Genomic DNA, 21,071 nt, shown 5'->3' on the forward strand with positions numbered 1-21,071 from the left:
GTTATGAAGTGAAATCCGTGCATGCCCACGTAGCATCCAGGGTGCTTAAGCGCACTTGACGCCGAGTCCGAAGGCCGATGTTGCATGGTTACACAAGTGACAACAGCGTCATCTGTCTGGTGGTATTCAATGTTTGGAAACATGCTCCCCGTCCCACTTCAGGCGCCCATCATCTCCCGCCCGCTCCAGGCTCCCGTCATTTCCCAGGGGAGGAGAAGAAGAAGAAAAGAGGCCAAGTTGCTGTCGCCATTCCAGTCCCAGATGTCGAGGTTGAAAACGGCGGCGCAAGTAGGACATCTGGAGCTCCCAAGTTCCCTCAGCACCGCCAGACCACATATACAAACTTCAAATGTTGACATTGAACCCAACAACTCCCCTAGGTTGGTACTGAAGTATCACTGATGCCAGCATGCTGCCATCGGAAGCCGTGGATGGCTGAGTCTCCGAACCGATGCTACAGAATCCTCAACGGCTACACTGCCACCCGGCCAGCCGTGTCAACTTCAATCTTGTCACATGTCTGGTACAACATTTAACATGAAGCGATTTCTTGCAGCCTTGGCCGATTTGTGGGGGATGTCATCCCCAAAACCAAAACTTGAGGTCAGACACAACTTTGGTGGTGAAGCCCAGTTCTAGCCTTAAACACGGGCGGGATTAGGGCGGCCATGATGCGTGCCTCAAGGGATGCGTTTTGTATGGAATGTATGCCGATTCATACCAGTTGCCGGCCTCGTCCCTCCCTCCTCTGCTCCCATTTCGCTCAATCACTCCATCTCCTCTGAGTCCTCTCCTTTGAACAGTCTGCCCAACCGCCGAGGAAGAAACTTCTACTTTTCCTCTTCAAGCTGCATCCAGCAGTCTGCATCAACTCAACCAACCGCCACGCAAGCAATATCCGTGGCATCATGAGCAGCAGCAGCCAGCGAGAATTGGTATTCTCTGAGGGCTACAAGGACCACGAGGACCACAGGCCCAGTGGCACCGTACAAGATGGGCACGACATCAAGCCTCCTGCCGACAAGCAATCGGCCGGCCACAGATGGCGTTTCTGGGCCGTCTTCATATCTCTTTCCATATCAGCATTCTTAAGCGCTCTAGAGGGTACTATAGTCTCCACGGCCCTACCTTCCATCTCCCGCGCTGTCAACGCAGGACAAGACTACATCTGGATGGTTAACGTCTTCTTTCTCACCAGGTAACGACTCTCTTCTCAAGCCCACTGGCCTTCCCCCATACCCATCAGCCTGGTTCTTACGCTCCAGTACAGTGCCGCCGTGTAACCCTGCTACGGCCAGCTGGCAGATATCTGGGGCCGTCGATGGCCGACTATCACGGCGCTGCATCAACCATGTCTTGCACATTCGATTCTCGGTGTACAAGTTGAGCAAAGCAAGGACATGTCTTACGCGCTTCACATGGCAAGAAAGGCCGAACGGTGCAAATTTCAGGAATAGCTTCTGGGCATGACGTCTTGAGGGCAGCTTTCAGTATGCCAGCGGAGTAATTTGCGATTGGAATCCAAGTACACAGTATCGCCCTTCGGGCTGCATGTTCAGCCGTCAAGTTCCTCGCCTCGGCAACGTAACAGGGGTTGCAAGTATTTTACAAGACAACCCTGATATTCAACCCATGATTCTACAGCTCATCGCGACTGTCTTCATCTCTTCCCCCTCCCATTGCCTTTTCCCTTTCAAACCAATCATCGCAGTATCTCGAATCCATATTTATTCGTTGTCCGAATGCGACACCTTTGGCAGCCGCGTACGTTGGATCTTCAGATATTAGCAGCTCAATCCTTGGAGCCCTTCCAGTCTCCACAACCCTAAAAGCTGGGTCTTTTTGCATGTCTGTAATTATTCCCCTGATGGCCTCTACAACTTTTGGGTTATCCGCAGCCTCGCCTGACACGACGACGAGGAAGCTTTCTCGGTAATTGTCAGGTTGCTTGACATACTCTCTGACTCGGGACTTGAGGTGGTCCTGAAGCTCACGCCAAAACATCTCTTGGTCACTTGCCTGCTCCAGTTGGTTTAACCCGAACCTGGGGTCAATAGTTCCAAGCTGGGCACTACGAGCAGGCCAGAAGAAGCATGTTGATATCTGAAATGACGTGTATAAAGAGTGATTTGTTAAGCTAAAGACGCGTGTCGACGTTAATGGTAGGTTTCCTATTTTCCATGTAATAATAACAACAACACTCACCTGACAAGATACACCACATCATATCTGTGAAAGTTCTCGTTGGTCCATTCCGGGCCGTTACAAAAAAGATCTGGACATAGCATACGCCTATTGGCCGCAAGAATTGTGTTGGCCTCGCTAAGATAAACAGGGGTCATACTCTCCATCTTTACAGTTCGTAAGCCCGCGAGTTTTTGTGCCCTTTTAATGTAACTTATTTGTAGGGTTTCTTCATAGCTCCAGGCGATTATATACGGCGCGGTAATAACTACTGTGGCCGGTAAAGGAGCACCTAGAACAGCTTCTGATGAGGTTCGCAGTGCAATAAGCATCTCGGCAAGGATTACTGCGCCATCTGGCCCACCGATTCCCATGTATTGCTTTAAGAGCCTTGACAGGTCTTCGCGCTGTATCTCAGCATGGGAAGGATACCACCAGGCTTCTTGTTGCTTTTGTAGCTCGCTTTGTAAAAAGGCCTGGTAGCGCTGACTCCCTTCTACCTTGGCGAGTTTAAGAACAGTTCCATTGGAAAAGTGTGCAACCGCGGTTCTGAATGCGTGACAAATTAGCATGTGGCGATCGAGCAAACAAGCCATCTTACCCGTAGGACTGTCCGAGGTCAAAGCCAATGGCTGGTCGAAGGTCAACTACGCTCGACGCGGTGAAAGGCAGGGAGGCTAACAAAAAGAAAAATGTTGTGAATGCAGCGCTTCTAGTGACTAAGCTACGTGATACCAGATCGGCCATCCCTAGTACCGAAGCAGCCGCCTCGCTGCGGTTGTCTGAATGATGTGGTTTCTCGAGTGTGTTGTTGGGCGACGAGGGTGAAAAGTCTGGTAAAATTTACCCTTGGCGATGTACTGGTGAGGTGGCCAGGTCGACGACTTCTGCCTCAGGCTACCTTCCAACAAGACCCCTCCCCCCCCAAAAAAAGAATAATAAAAAAGGGGGAAGGAAGTGGCAGAAATAAAAGGAGAGATAAATAAGATAAGTAAACAAGAAAAACCAACGAGACTGTATAAGTAGGTACACCAAAATAAAATTTATATTCCTGTAAATTTAAATTACTAAGCTAATTATAACAGCTTTAGTTATCTAAAAAAATTATTTTAAGGAACTTTTTAAGCTCCTTATAAGAAAGTAAGTTACTAAAAAGTAAGGCTATAAAAACTATACTTTATAAGTGTCTAGCTAAAGACGGCCATGCTTGCGACACAATATATTTATAGCTTATTTTTCATATTTTTAGGAGCAAGAACGAACCAAGTAAGCAATTTTGGAATTATTATACGCGAAAAATGACAAATTGAAAGCTCATCAGCTTAGCACAAATTTGTCGCTGGCTCCGCGTCGTAAGTACATGTCCTTCTGCTCACACAATCCTCCTCCTTCTTCGCACAACGCAAGTGCAGCGCCTTGAATTTCCATCCCTCGGCCCATAGACGGCGGCATTGGCCTTTATTAGCATAACCATAGCCGAACCATTTCCCTGTGCAGTCAGGCTTCTCCCAGTAGCTAATCTGAATCTGTCCGTCTGGACAGTACCCCTCAGGGGAGATATCGAGAGATGCAACAGAGCAGTCAGTGCGAATACAGGTGCCGTCATTAACAGACAAGTCGTTGTAGACGGCGCCAGTACAGTCATTATGGTACCGTGTCCTCAAGCGAAAGGCGGGAATGGTACCAGTACAGGCGTAGGCATTCGCCCATAAGCCGGTACATTGGCTGCCTGCCTGGGGATTCCATTTAAGTAGATCAGCGACAGAGATGCCAGCATTAGCTGCGACAGTAACGCATGAATCACCTGCCTGTACAAGGTAGAACCGGTCGCAATTATCCACTATCCCTGGCTGTGTAGGAGACGGTGTTTTCACGCCATTATCGGGCTTTGAAGGTGTCGGCTGTGGCTTATAGCCCATCACCGAGACACATGCATAGGTGTCTGCCCAGAGGCTCCCGCATTGCTGGCCGGCCTTGGGGTTCCAGTTAAGGAAGTCTGTAAGAGGGATTCCATTTTTGGAGGCAATATCTTGACACCTTTCACTCAAGGACACCCAGTAGAACTTGTTGCAATTATCAACCATTCCTGGTTGAGTTGGTGTTGGAGTAGAGATGCCACTAAATGTTGAGAGTTTCCGGTTAGCACGACTCGATAATACAAAGGCCGAAGAATAACAACCCACTTGTTTGGTTTCGTCGCAGTAGAACTACTGAGACTGGTGCTACTACTACTACTAGAAGTTGTAGATTTGAGAGTAGCAGGGGGTGCAGAGATTGGCTCCTGACTAGCCTCAATGCAGTACGATTTGCCAATGACAAAGTTGCCGCACGATGCTGCAATCACTGGATTCTAAAAATGATCTTGTTAACCTGCTTGCCGGCCTTCGTTTCTCGTTATTATACACATACCCAGCGTATCCATTGTTCATCAGTAATGAACCATTGATTGGGAATGTCCTGGCATGCAATGCTTCCGTCATCGTTGTCATACCAGAAAGTACAATATTTGGTTGTAGAGGGATCGTAGGCGTATTTTGGCTGATTAGCACCGCCAGACAACACTTGTTGTGCAAGACAAGACAAAAGAATCAAAGCAAACGCTGATACCATCATTAACAAGACGCTGTAAGCTAAAGTAGAAGCATCTGGTTCGTCTAGTTCAGCAGATGTGCCTTGCTGGTATTTGTCAGGTTAAAGAAAGATAGCAATGCCACATGTATATACAAGGACAGGACACAAGGTGCTTACATGTGGCGAAGGCTCCACAGCTTTCTGCATCTTTTAGCATTTTTATGTGGTCAACGACGCAAGATAAGCAATTCACAGTCGGCTATCCAATAACTCTCTCCTCGGCGACTTCCTCTTCCAGTCAAGAGGAGATGTATACTTCAGGTAGGTTCTGAGGCTCACCGGATGCGAACTGGATCATGAGATGCCGAAATGAGCAAGAGAAGAAAATTTTGCACTGAACTGGAGCCCATCCATTGTGTCAGGAGAACAACAGCCTGTGCCGTCTGTAGGCCCCCCATTTGTGGGCCTCGAACGATAACTTCATGCAGCAACGTCACAATATTTGCTACGGCTCCTGGTGGCCAATCTTTCTAGTCCTGTATTACTCCACACTCCTCCAGTGTTGGAAATCTCCTCGGGCAAAAATGTCGACGGAAAAGTCTTCAGAGCATGTGGGATGTGTCAACAGGCCGATATTACATCGGGCCCCTTACAATTCATATCCATGTTAGCCCACTCAGCCTTCCAACCCGCTTATTGTATTCGAAATCTTTATTAATTCCAAAGAAATGACCCGAGAGGTATACTAGACGAATTCCATAATTGCCGTCACTTTTGTATTCCGAAATTCCTTGGCGTGTCAGCATGTGCCACCCGAGGTTGACCTGATGTAAACGTTTAAAAAAGCAAGGGAACTGAGTAGACCGAGTAAACATATAAGAGCACCGGGTCCAGAATCATAAGCTAAAAGCATGTAAAAACCGGGAATCTGGCAACACGTGCGAGTTCGGGCAGCAAAGGCTTAATCCATCCACCAAACAATGCGGCAGTGTACGCTGTGGCCGCAACTGGCTGCTCTTGTCTTGGCTTTGGGCCACGCTTTCGCCCAGGAAGCAGATACCTTGAAAAACAAAATAGGTTGGACGGAAGAAGAGCTTCTCAGGGACTTGACTCCGATACCTACTGGAGTACCTCAGAATGATCCATGGGCGTTGCCTCTGATAGACGGTTGCCCACGGAACTGCGTCGAAGCAGGCCCCGATTCAGCCAACTGGACGCAATTATATGACCAAAACCATCTAAGCTTGTGCAAGTATCCTCTTCTTTTCGCATTCAATGTCCACAATGGCCCCAGCAGATACTCGACAATTCGGGTATGCGCCTTGAATGGCGGCGACGGCAAGCGTTCAACCAGTGCAGTAGTTGTCCCGGAGAAAGATGGTGATGCTGCGCCGCCAGCTACTGGACTGCCAACTGCCTCGTTCTCGGAGTGTGGTGCGGGAGAGTCGACTACCAAGGCAACTGTCAAGGCCGGTTTCGATGTTTTATCTGAGAATACCCGGTCTGACGCTATGTCTGCCGCCAACTTTTTGATTTCGCATCTCAGCTCGAATACGGCATGCGGAAATATAATTCTATTTGCAAAGTTTGGCGTTGCGCTCGTCGGCCTCTATGCGGGAGCCGATTTGAAGAAGGATCGAGCTGCTGAGCTTCTGCACAAATATTGGTGAGGACATCCGATCACATCACCCCTGTTCTTCTAGTAGCTAATCAAAGCACAATAGTATGTGTTTTTTTTTTTTTTGACTTTTTTTTCTTTTACTACGCAATGTGTTTTCTCATTGGAAACTATTGTGTTTTATACTGCCAACCTCATTGCTTCATCGTATCTTGTTAACGTATGCTGAGTCCGTTGTACAGTACCTGCCATCAAAAGTGGGAGTCTGGCTCTGGAAATGTGTGACAATGCCGCCAAAACTTCTACTACAATTGGAATTTTTGCATCGGAAGGAAACGATATTGGTCGGGTACAAGAAGCTCTCAGAACATGGGCCCTTGGTGAATGCCTACCGAGCCAAGGAATGCGGGTTGTTGAGAAGAGCGTGGAACTTGGAATTCTGCAGTCAACTGCTCAGAGAAACGCCTCTAACTCTACTCAAGTTGAGGGCGAAAAGTCGCGCAGAAGCCTCGCCAATTTACTGACTGCGAGAGGGGAGTGCAGAGCTATACAAGTTGACAACGGCGATAGCTGTGCCTCCCTCGCTTCAAAATGTGGCATTAGTGGAGCACAGTTCACTAAGTACAACTCGGATTCTAAGCTACATATATGTTCAACTCTGATGAAGGGACGCTGGGTTTGTTGCTCCGGTGGTGACTTGCCGGACAAGCGACCCAAGAGACAAGCAGACGGAACATGCTACACCTTGAAAGTTGACTCTGGCGACTCCTGTTGGGGAATCACGACTAGCTACGGCATCACAACGGACGAATTGAACAAATGGAATAAGGAAACGTGGGGATGGCAGGGTTGCGCTGGTCTGCAAAAAGACCAAATCATCTGTCTCTCGAGCGGCAACTCTCCTATGCCGGCACCAGTAGATGGCGTAACGTGTGGCCCCCAGAAGCCAGGCACGCGCAAGCCGTCTGGTTCCTTCACTGGGAAAGACCTCGCCAAACTAAACCCGTGTCCCTTGAACGCCTGTTGCTCGGGCTGGGGATACTGCGGCACCACTGCTGAGTTTTGCACGGAATCACTTGCTGATACTGGTGCCCCTGGTACACACAAGCCCGGCACCAATGGCTGCATCTCCAACTGCAACATGAATATTATCAGAAGCCCTGAACCTGCGGCTTCGTTCCTCTCTATAGGCTATTTCGAAGGCTACGGTCTCACCAAGATGTGTGACAGGGTCGACATCCGGACCATTGACCTGAAAAAGTACACTCACATTCACTTTGCGTTTGCAACTGTGACTGCAAACACATTCGACGTCAACATGGGGCCAACACTAAATCAATTCTATTATTTCAAGCAACTGACCGGAGTCAAGAAGATTTTAGCATTTGGCGGGTGGACGTTTTCTACAGAGTATGTATCAGTTACCATGTCTTTATTTATGGCGTGAAATGGAAAGAAAACTTGACATGTTACTGATCTCTCCATATCAATCAGCCCGGCCACTTATGGCATCTTCCGTACAGGTGTTAGCCCGGCTCATCGGCTACAGATGGCACAGAACATTGCAAAGTTCATCATTGACAACGAGTTGGATGGCGTCGATATTGACTGGGAGTATCCTGCCGCTCCCGATCTCCCCGACATTCCCGCCGGTGACCCTGCGGAGGGTATTAACTATCTCAAATTCCTCATCACTCTTAAACAACTTTTGCCCGCGGACAAGACGCTATCGTTTGCGGCGCCGGCGTCGTTTTGGTACTTGAAAGGGTTTCCTATCGCTCAGATCATGAAAGTTGTCGATTATGTTGTCTACATGACATATGATCTTCACGGGCAGGTAAGCTTGTTTCACGGTACTCAACGGATTTGGATTTTCTTTCAGTCTAATTTGATGTAGTGGGACTATGGCAACAAATGGAGTACTCCTGGTTGCCCTGCTGGCAACTGCCTTCGGTCTCACGTCAACATGACAGAGACTCTTAACGCACTCTCCATGATCACTAAAGCCGGCGCACCGTCCAACAAAATTGCCGTCGGGGTTACCAGCTACGGCCGTTCGTTCAAAATGGCTACACCAGGATGCACTGGGCCAATGTGCACTTACACAGGGCCAAAGTCTCAGGCCGCAAAAGGCCGCTGTACCGACACGGCGGGCTATATATCCCAGAACGAGATCGATTATATTATCAAGAACAACCCTTCTGCCACTAAATTGTACGACGATGCCAGTCTAAGTGATATTCTAATATATGACGAGACAGAGTGGGTGGCATACATGAGCGCTGACAACAAGAAGAAGCGAAGACACCTATACAGAGCTCTGAATTTCCTGGGCACAAGTGACTGGGCAATCAGCCTGGATGGAACTGACCTAGTTAAGCCAGAGCCGTCAACTATGAGCCCCGTCGGCCCTTCTCTTGCCCGCCCTGGAGTAATGGACCTTCTCATCCATGACAGCTGCAAGATCAAGGGCCGTCTGGAAAAGGTTCAGGAGGCTTGGTTCGAGGCAGGAGATATCAGCAAAGCTCCTTATGAGTGGTCGCGCTGGAACAGGTATCAAAAGGCCATGGACAACTATTTTGGAAAGAGGTCGGGCCAGGTGCCCATTATTGGAACTGATAAACTCTGGGGTAAGTGTTCATCTTATCCTTACCCAATGCACATGGATCGATGACATGGCATAGAAAAACTAACACCATTATTCACCGTTTCTCTCCAACAGAAAACTTTAAAAGGCACTCTAGTCTTCACTTTGGGCGCTCCCTATACGGTTTCAAAATAATGAACATGTACACTTACATTTTCTGCGACGAAGCAGAGCTGCCTAAAAAGGTTCACGAAGATTATAACGTTGTATGCGTGAATGCGAAAAAAGGAAACAAACACGTGGCTGCAGTGACCTACAGGTATCCAGGCACATGGTTCTGGTCAGAGTATTATATTCTCCTGTGCCCCGGCTTTTTGGATGAGCTACCAAACCAGCCCAAATTTACGAGCCTCAAAGACCTTGCCTACGAAGCGGACAGCTTCCCTCTACTTCAACAACAGATCAATAGATGGAGTTCCGGTGTCCGCGCCGTAACCATGTACCATGAAGTAGCTCATTTCCAGGACGTTTCGGATCCCGAGTGTGGCAAAATCGAATTTTACAACCCGCGAGAAATTGTGGTCAAGGCCCGGAGCGGGTCAAGAATAGAATACGAAGAACTCTTACGAAATGCGCACTCCTGGGTTAGTACAATACGTGCTCTTTCATCAACCAAGTCTATTTGACTCATTTATGCCTGTCTGTTTGTCGTCTGTTTGCTAATTGAGCTCTTGTATGTTGACAGGCTCTAGCGGCTGTCTCTATGTGGATGATGAAGCGTTGGCCGAACATTGATGTGCCACTACCCAGGAATATGAAGCCACAGAGCGAAGGCGACAACGACGATGATGATGGAGCATTTGCCGATCACGTTGATCCGGATAGTGAGTGATGCTCAACAGATCTTTTTTCCCCAGTTTCTTTATTATCCGCGGCTGTCACACTTGACTTGGGCCAAACAGGCCTGACACGACACTGGGGTTGGGTGCAAAAGAGAGGCAGTGAAGCGACAGGAATCATGTTGAAAAAAATATCCGCTGACGACTCTACTCCGTACTACAGCTTCGTTTGATGCGTCACGCGTGGATCCCAGCAAGTTTACATGGCTCAGCAGGCTCACATCAACTGACAGAGAGCTTGGATTGTAAGTGAATGCTTCCTGAATCTCGAAAACCGCCCATCATTGCGTCCGCAAGACATGTTCTATGGCAATCCCGCCAGGGGTTGAGAGGGTTGAGGTGACCAGATGAGTCATGACCATGTATTAACCATGTTCTATTCTCAACAGCGACTGCGTGGAAGGTGAATACCAGCATGAAGATCAGTGCAAGGCCTTTTGTAATAATGGCGGTAACGGTAAATGTGCCAAGAAGGATAATGGCCGATGGCAATGCAGCAGCTGCAAAAATGCAACAAAATGCTCAGCGGGCGTTTATAAAACAGACGAGGAATGCAACAGCAACTGTAAAGGCGGTAGTTGTTCCGCAAACTTCGAATGTGACCCTGATAAACGGACTTGCGACGACCCGCCGATTATTAAATGCGCCTGTTAGAGTTGACACATATACCTGGCACGATTCTACAACTCATGGACTGTTGAAAAGTGCGATTCAATGTATGGGATTTTGCCATGGCCTACACGGGAGTAGAATACGTCAACGCTTAAAGGTTAGTAACTTACGGAGCGGGAAATAATAAGGATATTAGACTTTTTCTCACGATAAATACGCTCTATAAAACCGGTTAATCGAGAACAATAATATCAATACAATTCGATTCTTGAAGAGCACATGGACAGAGGATATAGTAGGCCATGCCTTTGAGTGTATCGGCTAATACCAATGTAATATCGCCACCAGATAAAAGGTCTTATAATCCGCTCCTAAAGCGTAGATTATATAAATAGTAGCTAGCTTCTTGAGAGCCCCTAGCTTTTCTTTTCCGTAATATAATCAACTTGTTATATTAACCTTTGCTGGCGCCGGCTTTGTATTTGTTCTGCTCGAAGAGAACTTGGTAACAAGAGAGGTGAAGGAGGCTTCCGACTTTGAGCTACAGGATCATGCAGATTAGAGGGACGGAAACGGAGTCAAGGAATCTGAGGGCGGGGGCAAGTTGTAGGACAAAGCAAACTCGACTGTTTAACTGTTTATTTTCAGGCGCGTTCAAAATGGCATTTGTGCTAGTTATTGCATTTTTAGTCTCCGGTAAGCACAGACCCTTTCTTACAGAAAACCTGCTTTTTTTTTTAACTTACCGAGTATAGATACTGGTTCCCACCACCTGGATAGTCATTACAGTTACTCGAACGATTAGAGCATAATAACCCGAACCCTAATCTGTCGGTTTAATATTGCTATTACTTCAAGAATCTCCCCCCAACTACGAAGTACTAGTTCGCCCTCAAAATTCAGAAGGGAAGGGGAAGCGCCACCAGCAAAAACTCAGCACTTGAGCCGTCCCGAACTTTTTGGCCCCCCGTTTTCTACCTAGCGTACAAGGGGTGCTCGCCGTGCCAATCAACCAGAGGTGGGGTTGGTAGATACTAGCGCCACGCTAGAAGGGCACTAGGCACCATCCGCGGGCCGTGTAGTGGGGCTCGGACCAGAAACCGCGCCAGGCGCTAGACTTGAGGGCGCGCGCCAACCGTGTAAACACGAGCCCGTGCTCTCTTGTAGTCTCTATAAGTTGGTGGCCAAGAAAAGCATGGCAATAACAGAAAGACGCTTTGCCGTCTTCCATGAGAACGTTAGAAAGAGGGCTCCTGAACACGATTATACTGCGGCGCTAGCTTACCCTGTAACCTATTTATTATGTTCGGAAAGCTCTAAATAGAAGCAAGGAACGCTCAATGTCTAACAAAAATTATCCTGCCCTCGACACCCACCCACCCGTAGATTGCTGGAATAGAATGATACGCAGCTAATACTTATGACATACTCATGTATTCTCGCCGATCGGGCACGACTGGCAATTACTTAAGATTTTAGGTCTTACTGTAAATAGTATTAAAATTAGAATAATATTACATTCTTCTTCTAGGCATACTGCTTTAGCAGCTACTACCCTAGAGCACTCTGATAGCAGGTAATTATAGCGCTTACTACTCCTGGCAAACTAAGGGACTGGCGAATCGTGGACAAGATATTGCTTGCTGGGAAGGGGGAAATGACCCTAGGCTCCTGAATAAAGGTTATTCTGACAAAGCCGCACAGCAATAGTCGACCAGGCTTTCTCCACCTTTACTCTAGCATCCAAGGTGGTGGAACAACCTCAACTTTCCTTGTACACGTCCGCCAGGTTGACCGACCCACGGACAATTTTTTAACACCTCAACCGCGAGAACTTATTATGGTAACTCTTAATAACTACTAGAAAAGATTATATTTCGAGCGAGACGCTCCGATTTAACTATTTATCAGATGCTAATAAACTTTTTAATCGCTTATAAAGGCTGATTTAGTATAGCGATTTGAGAAAACTTGGTGGCCGACTTTGAATGCGGGTGAGCATTGCGCCACTGCTTGATGTTTATGCTACTTTATTGGGGTGATAATAAGTTTACTCATGCAAGCCTGATGTCGCCTTCAAGCTCCATGTACCAAAAGAGTTCACAGGCAGCCGTCCTCCACTGGCTTTTACTACAACAGTCTTCCATGTGCCCATTGAAGACCATAGACTGGGTAGCCAATTGCCGAAAGCAGCTGATGGTTCTTCCTTACGGTCAAGGCGGCGGTACAGTGACTGTTCTGAAGAACGTCAGCATTGCTATACCCAAAAGATCGCTAACTGTCATCTGCGGTTCAAGTGCTAATGCTAAGCTCAGTCTGCTCAAAATAATATTTGGGGAAACGATATATTTAGGGGGGAGTTAATTGTTGCTGACACGAGTATTGACATAGGTAGCAGCCGGGTTGTAAGAATTCCGCCAGAACATTGCATTGCAAGTACACAGTATGACCCTTTGAGATAAATATTTCGCTGTCAAGTCTCTTGGCTTGGCAATTTAACAGCTGCTTGAAGTAGTCTTGGTTTCCTCTGTGTTGACATTTAGCTTGAAGGGTTAAGGGCCTTTTATCTCTACTACAAGGTAATTGGTCAGCCTTTCATATTTCGTGGATGCAGAAAAAACTAACAAAAACATGGAACCTGGAATTCATTGCACTTGCAAAGGCTTTTCAAGAGTGAACTGTTCGCAACATTCCGGTATAAATAGAGGGAAAATACTAAATAATATATACCTTTTACTACCACTCCTCGATGTTGTTCTTTCCTAATAATTGAAGAATAACTGTGGGAATTATCGATACCACGACTATCATGGCTGTTGCTAGTACAGAAGACATAGCCAGCCCTAGCACATCAACCATTTGAGGAATCCTGGTGTAGTGACTCATGCTTAGTAGTTGCCGCAAAGAAACATTACAAACTCGAAGCATCAGAAAACAAAAGAAAACGTACCAGAAAGGGCCAATAAAACCCCACGTTTGACGAACAAGAAGAATGAAGACGCCCACTGCTGCAGCATCATGAGGATAGCAATCCACAGCGTAAGTTATCATTATAGTAGTAACAATTTGGTTACCCCCTGCAGAAATGCCGGCTCCAAGAAGTGGAGTGACGTTCCAAGTTTGTGCCTTACTCAATTGAACAAAGAAAACGACGGTGCCAGCAATGGTGAGCAAATGGCCAATATACGAGAGCCAAAGGCGAAACTCGGGCCGCTGCTGTTTTCCAGTTTTCTGTCGTCCTAACAGCATCCACCTGTCCGATAGAGTGCCTCCCAACTGTTCACCAATAATTGTGCCGACCAGAACAGAGATGAACTGTAGCCCGACCTGCTGAGTGTCGAGGTGGAATAGCTCGGGGAAGATTTGTGGAATCTCGAACGTTGTCATAACACTACCCCAGAGGAAGACCATGGAATATAAAATAGCAGGAAGAGCGACACGCAAGTGTGCTGCGAGAGTTAGTGGGTGGAGAAAGTCCCATATCGTAATAGGAGACGGATCGATTCGTTGGAATGTGAGATACTGTCGTTTCCAAGAAGCATGAATCAACGATTTGCTTGCGTTTTCGTTTCGAATAAAGCGAGACTCAGGCCCGAATAATAAGTAAAGAACGAATTGAACGCCGTTAGTCTGCGCCACATCTAGTCAGTTTTACAGGTTATAAGTTAATGATACCATATCTCCAGAAGAACTTACAATCGCCAAAATCCAATAAACCCAGCGATACCCAACACGCAGTACCACAAAGCCGAAAAGAAGAGGGGCCAAAGGAACACCAAGCGTCACCATTGCGGTCCAAACACCCATATATTGTGCTCGTTCCTCTTTTAAGAACATTTCAGAAACAACAGCGCTCCCAATAGATGCAGCGGGACTAATAAAAAACGCTGTAATGGCACGACAAAGGGCCATGGTCCCATAGGATTTGGTAACAGCGCAGCCAACATTTCCAAGCATGCTTCCCACCAAAGAGATGAGGAAGATGGGCCGCCTGCCATAAGCCTGGGATAGTGGTCGCCAAAACAACGGTGCTGCTCCAAGAATAACAATGAACAAGGATGTCAGATAGCTGGCTTTCTGGACAGGAACGTGAAGATCGGCCGCGATGTCGACAAAGGCTGACATGATTGCGGAAGCACTGAAAGTTGCCATGAAGCCATGAAAGGCAACCAAAGCAAGATTCAGCAGTTTCTGGAGTGTTGGAAGTCAGCCACTGAATCCGTGGCAGTAATGCATTTGTGGATGATAGACTAACCTTTGACTTGGGCCAGCGTAAGGGATCATTATCGTCTATTTGCGGTAACGAGTCACGTTTAGTGATGCCATGACGCGCGGCGGGATATTGGCGACGCTCTTCGCTCAGCTCAGCATGACATTCATTCTAAAGATGTGCTTAGTTTTCAACAGGAACGTTGAGGTTTACTGAATGTCTAGTAATCAATGATATGCGCGAACCTCAATCTCCTCACAGCCCGTTTCCAACTTGGTCATTCTAGCTGCCATGTATACAGCTTATCAGGGGATTCGTGGATCAAGTCGGCGAAACGAACACTGTATATAGGAATATGTACGGTTGATGGAATACTCGCTGCTTCTTAGCATAAGCTAGGCAATATATGAATAATGAAAAGGCAACTATTCGTCAGCGACTAAGTGGCTCGTCTAGGATACTCCTGCTTTTGTAGATGCAAATAGCAACGGCAACCATTCTCGGCAATAACCACAGCAAGCCACAATACGCGGCTGGTCAGTTGACCAATCGGATACTGTTTGGCCGCTAAGAACTTCCCCACATGCGGGGATATCACAAACCAGACACATCTTGTTTTGGGCGCGTGGCTATGACTATAAGGCTCCGATAACTCGCTGATAGAGATAGTCTTGAAGCATTTAATCAGTTTTGCATTGTGTATCGAGTCTCTCGGAAGCCGCTGATTGGACTGGTGACTTCGACGTGACCTAGGACCTCATCCCTCAGCTTTCCCCCGACTGCCGGAAAGCGGATCGTTTCAGCAGGTGTAGGGTGCAGGTAAATCCTTGTCTTGGAGGCTTTACATGATGAATTTTGAGCCAATCTACTGACCTCAGATTAGTGTCCGGGCGGTCCGGTGGCGTTATGCAGGGAACCGGAAGCCAGTCACTACCACGGAGGAGGACCTTCCTTGCTTGTGACGCCTGCAAGTTTAAAAAGTCGAGAGTAAGGGACAAGGTCCATATTTCGTGGAATCTTTGAGCTAATATGGTCGCCAGTGTGATGGTGATCGACCAAAATGTGGACGGTGTATGAAGGTAGATGTGGATTGCGTTTATACATTGAATGATCGTGATAAGCGCATGGCACGGCGGTGAGTAGTTGATGACAAATCAGCTTCAGTACAATTTCGGCCTTTCGCATCCCTGAACAATACAGATAAAGCTTACACGTCTATAGAAACAGTTGGATAGCTCGGCAATATCTGAATCAGCCTAGCCGAGAAGATGCCTCGGCTCCCACAGCACCGCGGACTTCATCCAGTCCCGTAGTGATGGATGGTGATGCTCAAGATACGCCCAGCACCATCAATTCTGAACATGTCTCACGGCCGTTGCTGCGACAGCCAGCTCGCAATATGAAACCAAGGCATACCTCACCTTCCGATCCACCGCTGAGCGAATCTCTTGCCGATGTTCTTGCCACAAATGCATTCGATCAATTATCAAATGGTGAAGTGGGCTATTTTGGTAAGAAAGGAGGCCTCCATTGTACAAGTATTATCCTACTCATCAGCCTAACCCCCTCGGCAGGATCAAGCACCAATCACGGCTTCTTCTGGTGTCTATCTGGCGCCATTGCCAATCTTGGCTACAAGGCATCTCGCGGCCAGGCGCAACGAGCATCTCCTACATCTGACATGAGGGGTAGCCGAAGCAGGGTTTTAAGGAAGTCATTACCGCATGCAACTCTTCATGAAAGCGTTCAGGAGTACCCGTCAAATGAGGAGCTTGTGGCTCGGTTCTTTGACACCATCGGCGATGTTCTCCCCTATGTCGACGAAGTTAGCATAATGGGCAAATTGCATGTTTTGAACGAGGACGCAAATGAATCATGCCCGTCCACACAGTCCTGGCAAGCGTTACTAAATATCGTCTTGGCCTATGCGCTCTATACAATTGATGGCCCCTCGCCTGAACCTTTCTACCGGCGCGTTATCAATCTTCTTTACGGAATGGCTATACATTTATCGACCGTCCAAACATGTAAGTATCTGATGAAGATGTAAACTATATACAATCCCGTAAACTGATACCTTTGTCCAGTGCAGGCATTATTGTTGTTGAGTACCTTTGAGCAAAACATTCGACGCTCGATGGCAAGCCTTTCATCCCATTCACTAGCTGTCAGAACTGCATATCATCTGGGACTACATGCGCCGTCCACGTACGCCTGTCTTGGAGCCGGCGAGCAGAGACTGCGTGCGAGGCTTTGGTTGGCAACTGTCACTCAAGATAGGTGAAGGCGAAGTCGATTCCTTTATGCGGCAGTGTCCAGGTTATAGTCATTCTAACTCTATTTCATTCACAGAATTCTCAGTGCGTGCTTTGGTCGTCCATGTCTTATCGGTATGAACTACGTCCGCCCAGAAATTGCGAAAATAGTATCCGTTGGCGAATTTTCAGAAATCGAAACAAGGACAATGGCTATCAACAACACAGCTTCATTCTTTGCCTTGCTAACGTAGGATCTCATTCACTCAGTGTGCATAAAAGCTTCGCATTTCCGCTAACACAAATTTTGTTTTAAAAGCTCACTACATGAATTGACAGGTCTGGCTTTGGACAAAATATACCTGTCGAATATCGGATCGGTCAGGGAGCTACCCACTGAGCATCTCCTCTCTGAAGTCCTGAATCTCTCCATAAGGTTGGACAACTGGGTAACCTGTAATAAAATTTTCGGCATCATGAATGCAGAAGTAGGTTTCGGCAACTGGGTTGCTCCTTCAGAAGACGCCGAAAGACTTGCAATCATCCTTTCGCTACACTACCACCGCGTCGTTCTCCTCGTACACGGGGCAATTTTGATGCGAAGCCTAGAATGTCTTACAACTGTAGGGCCACAGTTCCTGTCAGGGGTAACCGGTGAAACGATTGTGGCCATGTTACGAAGAAACCTGGTAGCAGCGCGAGATACCCACTACGTGATTTGTGAAGTCTTGCAGAAAAGACTGGGATTCTTGGAGACCAATGCTCTATGGTGGATTTGCAATTATTCTGGTGTGTTTTTGATAGCTTGCGTTTTTATGTATCCGGTTTGCAGACTTGTTGCTTCCCAAAGTATCATGTTCTAATCGCGATTTCCCTAGCATTTACAACATGTTTGCACTCTTTTGGTCTATGGGTTTTATCCAGCCACATTTCAGACACTAGGGTTAGTAGTATTGGAACCCAAGAGCCTGATCTTGAGATCTTGTTGCAAGCGGCTTTACGGAACCTGAGGACACTGGGCGGCATGAGCATGTTGAGCTCAAAAGCCTACCAACGGCTTCAAGGTTTGTTTGATTTGCTTCGGGATAAAGGTATGAATTTTCAGCGTGTCGAATAAACATGTTTGATATCATTATACGTCGTTAACACTAGGTCAGATTCCGCAAGCAAGAATGTCTCGAGTCCTCGAGAGTCAAGAGACGAGGTTAGGAACGAACCATTAACAACCCAAGACTCGTTATGGGCTGGACGGCAGCCCGAAACCGTGCAATCCATGGCAGCAAGTCATACGCTACTTAGCCTAGACGAGTACGGACCGGACAGCTCATTTGGGTTCCTTAGGCATCAGGACGCTTTTGGCTTTGGCATTGGTGATGCGGATTACGATGACTTTGGCTCCATTATTGAAGGTCCATCCGGAGCTGAAATCCTGGATGCACATTTACCTCACATGTCATTTTAATCTAGCTCAAACTCTGATACAATCGACAAAATTGATCCGCAGCCTCCTGCATACAGTCATGCGAGTAAATGTATTCCTGAACATCAGAAGATGCCCACTTATCGGGAAGATGATGCCCACCGGCGTTGGCATTAGCAAACCGCCTGTCTCGTTCTTCCTTTGCTTTCCCTTGACCCAAATGCAAAATGCGGCCCGACTCAGCAGCCCACCGCACAAGTGTAGTGGCCCGTTCCTTACGTATCAGTTCGTAAACACGTAGCGACTTGTTGAGGGAAGCCAAATCACTGCCTGGGCACTTGGCCAAAACCTCAGCCAACACGGCAGCATCCTCAACAGCTTGCGCGGCTCCTTGATTCAGATGTGGCAGAGTGGGATGGCATGCATCCCCTACTAGAGCCACGGATCCATGGACCCATGTTGGTAGAGGTTTTTGAACACGCAACTTCCATTCACAAACTTGGCCATCAGGGACCAAATCGAGCATACGCTGTATAAGCGGGCAGAAATCTGCAAAGACGCTGAGCATTGTGTCCTTTGATCCCTTTGTCGTGTAGGTCATGGATGGTTCCGAGGCAAAGTTGGTGTCTGGCTGGATTGACGACATGTTGTACATGGTTCTTGACTGGATAGGATACGCAATCCAGTGCCTTTTCTCACCGATCCACCTGGTAACCTGGTTACTATCCAGTAGTGCCATCATTTCCGGATCGTCTTGCATCTTTTCTCGTGGTAAAAGTACTCGATACGCTGCCTGGCCGGTGTCTTCTACTTCCGAGGCGTGGTTGATTTGGTTGAGCAGAGCAACGCGGGTGATGGACTTGACTCCATCCGCTGCAAGCAGGGTGTCGGCAATAATGCGTTGTTCCACGCCTTCTCGTGTCTTGACGACGAATTCGACTTTTGGCTGGAAAGAGGTGATTGCAGTGACAGCACAACCAAAGTGAAATTTGATTGCGCGCATTTTTCTGCATCCCTGGTATAGACCTCCGACTAGAGACGCTCGATGGCCAGTGCAATGAGGATATCCATATTTCTTTCGGATGTCAGGCATGCGGACATGGGCGAGTTCTGTATCCGTTGCACCATCTGAATAAAGCGTCGGCATCCTTGTGTATGTCTATGGGCGCAGATGGAATATTATGACTCACCTCTTATACTTGTCTCGAGCACATCGGTAGCCTCCGCCTCGACTGAATCCCAACAGTCCAGTCTACTTAAAATGCGTACCAGATTGGGCGCCAGCTGGATACCAGCGCCCATGAATCCCAAGTTGGACGCATTTTCATAGACATGTATATCTTTGAATCCCTTCTTTGCGAGTGCTAATGCGCTCGCTAGGCCACCTATGCCTGAAAAAAGAAGGAAAGAGAAAATGACATTGTTAGGTCGATCGGTCTCAAACGATTACTGATATGGAGATGACATACCTGCTCCAACAATAGCAAATCGTAGGTCAAAGATATCGCTTTGCTGCTCGTCGATCAATTTGGAGCCCATTTTGTTGGAACGCCAAAGTCAAGGTGAAGCAAGATGAGAACGGTCGAAAAAGAACTATAAGAGCAAAGGTTTCTGGTGCTGCTGAATGAAGATTCAAGATGAGTCTCTTATGCTTCTCGGGATGAAAGCTTCACAAGTAACTACGGCAAAGGGATACGCAGAAGATAAAATACAACTCAGTCCCGAGAGCAATTCCCGAGCACTTTAACCTTACCTATCTGCTCGGATAGTTCCTTAGATTTGCTAGTTCCTTTTGGTCATTTACACGCCGCCAGGTGTCGCCGATGGGCCTCGGTTGTCTTGTATTCCGAGCCAATGAGACAAAGGTTGGCCGGTACTCCACCACTCGGAAAGGATGTTGTGAGGGTCCGTATGGCGTGCTTTACGAGGTCGGATAAATGTTTAAAATGCTCCAATTTATTAGTACTATGTATTGTATTTGTGGAAAGTGTTGACTTGGTACAAGTCATGTGCTAAGCATGGCGCGGTCCGTGACACTCGTTATATATACGTATGTGAGCTGTCAGTCAGAGTTTAATAGAAGCAAGGTTCAATCACAGCAGATACAACTCATTTCTTACCAACTTGGGAATAAGACACTATGGCTATTTATACGCCAAGGCCATTCCGACTTGTGACCGTCAATAATGCACCCGAGAGGGCCAAGTATGTTATTGGAAGGGTGATTGATGGTCTGAAAGATCGATATGAGATTGAATATGTTGGGAACTGTGACGGTATTGACAAAATTGGAATCAATGACTTTGATTCAGTGGCTCTGGTACGAGGCGATATTGTGCTAATGAGAGTTCAGGCCCGCATGAAGTCGAGACCAAAGTCATGAGTTTGCAACCTGATATACTGGTGAATTTGGGCTTCAAACATGGCATTTGACATTTGGTTACTGACTCTGAGAATAGTGTTGTGCCTCTATGTGGACTGCTGAGGAGAGCGAGGGCATGATTGAGACGGCAAAGGGAATCAGGCCCAACATCAAGACACATGCTATTCCATACGGTCTGCAGGTGGCAAAAGGGCCTGAAGCGATAGTTGAGCACTTGAAGGATCAAATTCCTCGATTATTGGGATAGCTTCTTGTATGATGGAGAAGCTGTATTGCATTGCAATTAGCGAGTCATAGTAAAGAGAATACTGCATTGGAATACGAGATTTCCG

General features: G+C 47.3%; 7 protein-coding genes across 7 annotated transcripts; 4 read left to right on the plus strand and 3 right to left on the minus strand.

Moving 5' to 3' along the window:
• Window positions 1–908: 908 nt before the first annotated feature.
• Window positions 909–1,202, plus strand: MAA_10926 (uncharacterized protein; the record flags this gene model as incomplete). Its single annotated transcript, XM_011412872.1, has 1 exon — window positions 909–1,202. One exon carries the CDS (start codon window positions 909–911, stop codon window positions 1,200–1,202), a length of 294 nt encoding a protein of 97 aa, XP_011411174.1.
• Window positions 1,203–1,638: 436 nt separating this feature from the next.
• On the minus strand, window positions 1,639–4,962 carry MAA_00430 (LysM domain protein; the record flags this gene model as incomplete). The annotated part of the gene is made up of 7 exons (XM_007818428.2): window positions 1,639–2,137; window positions 2,206–2,733; window positions 2,786–2,966; window positions 3,545–4,302; window positions 4,368–4,534; window positions 4,594–4,860; window positions 4,933–4,962. 7 exons carry the CDS (start codon window positions 4,960–4,962, stop codon window positions 1,639–1,641), a joined length of 2,430 nt encoding a protein of 809 aa, XP_007816619.2.
• Window positions 4,963–5,735: 773 nt separating this feature from the next.
• Window positions 5,736–10,108, plus strand: MAA_00431 (killer toxin alpha/beta; the record flags this gene model as incomplete). The annotated part of the gene is made up of 7 exons (XM_007818429.2): window positions 5,736–6,421; window positions 6,632–7,783; window positions 7,868–8,210; window positions 8,271–9,003; window positions 9,096–9,604; window positions 9,706–9,844; window positions 10,023–10,108. 7 exons carry the CDS (start codon window positions 5,736–5,738, stop codon window positions 10,106–10,108), a joined length of 3,648 nt encoding a protein of 1,215 aa, XP_007816620.2.
• A 3,099-nt stretch (window positions 10,109–13,207) lies between these two features.
• On the minus strand, window positions 13,208–14,962 carry MAA_00432 (benzoate 4-monooxygenase cytochrome P450; the record flags this gene model as incomplete). The annotated part of the gene is made up of 5 exons (XM_007818430.2): window positions 13,208–13,340; window positions 13,422–14,101; window positions 14,168–14,662; window positions 14,727–14,852; window positions 14,927–14,962. The coding sequence occupies 5 exons, from the start codon at window positions 14,960–14,962 to the stop codon at window positions 13,208–13,210; spliced, it is 1,470 nt and encodes a 489-aa protein (XP_007816621.2).
• A 1,118-nt stretch (window positions 14,963–16,080) lies between these two features.
• Window positions 16,081–16,799, plus strand: MAA_00433 (uncharacterized protein; the record flags this gene model as incomplete). Its single annotated transcript, XM_007818431.2, has 3 exons — window positions 16,081–16,192; window positions 16,256–16,708; window positions 16,774–16,799. The coding sequence occupies 3 exons, from the start codon at window positions 16,081–16,083 to the stop codon at window positions 16,797–16,799; spliced, it is 591 nt and encodes a 196-aa protein (XP_007816622.2).
• A 1,600-nt stretch (window positions 16,800–18,399) lies between these two features.
• On the minus strand, window positions 18,400–19,895 carry MAA_00434 (salicylate hydroxylase; the record flags this gene model as incomplete). Its single annotated transcript, XM_007818432.1, has 3 exons — window positions 18,400–19,484; window positions 19,547–19,747; window positions 19,826–19,895. The coding sequence occupies 3 exons, from the start codon at window positions 19,893–19,895 to the stop codon at window positions 18,400–18,402; spliced, it is 1,356 nt and encodes a 451-aa protein (XP_007816623.1).
• A 601-nt stretch (window positions 19,896–20,496) lies between these two features.
• MAA_00435 (uncharacterized protein) lies at window positions 20,497–20,986 on the plus strand (the record flags this gene model as incomplete). Its single annotated transcript, XM_007818433.1, has 2 exons — window positions 20,497–20,676; window positions 20,816–20,986. The coding sequence occupies 2 exons, from the start codon at window positions 20,497–20,499 to the stop codon at window positions 20,984–20,986; spliced, it is 351 nt and encodes a 116-aa protein (XP_007816624.1).
• Window positions 20,987–21,071: the final 85 nt, after the last annotated feature.

Source organism: Metarhizium robertsii, assembly GCF_000187425.2.
Source record: "Metarhizium robertsii ARSEF 23 chromosome Unknown MAA_Scf_3, whole genome shotgun sequence".
Taxonomy (NCBI): domain Eukaryota; kingdom Fungi; phylum Ascomycota; class Sordariomycetes; order Hypocreales; family Clavicipitaceae; genus Metarhizium; species Metarhizium robertsii.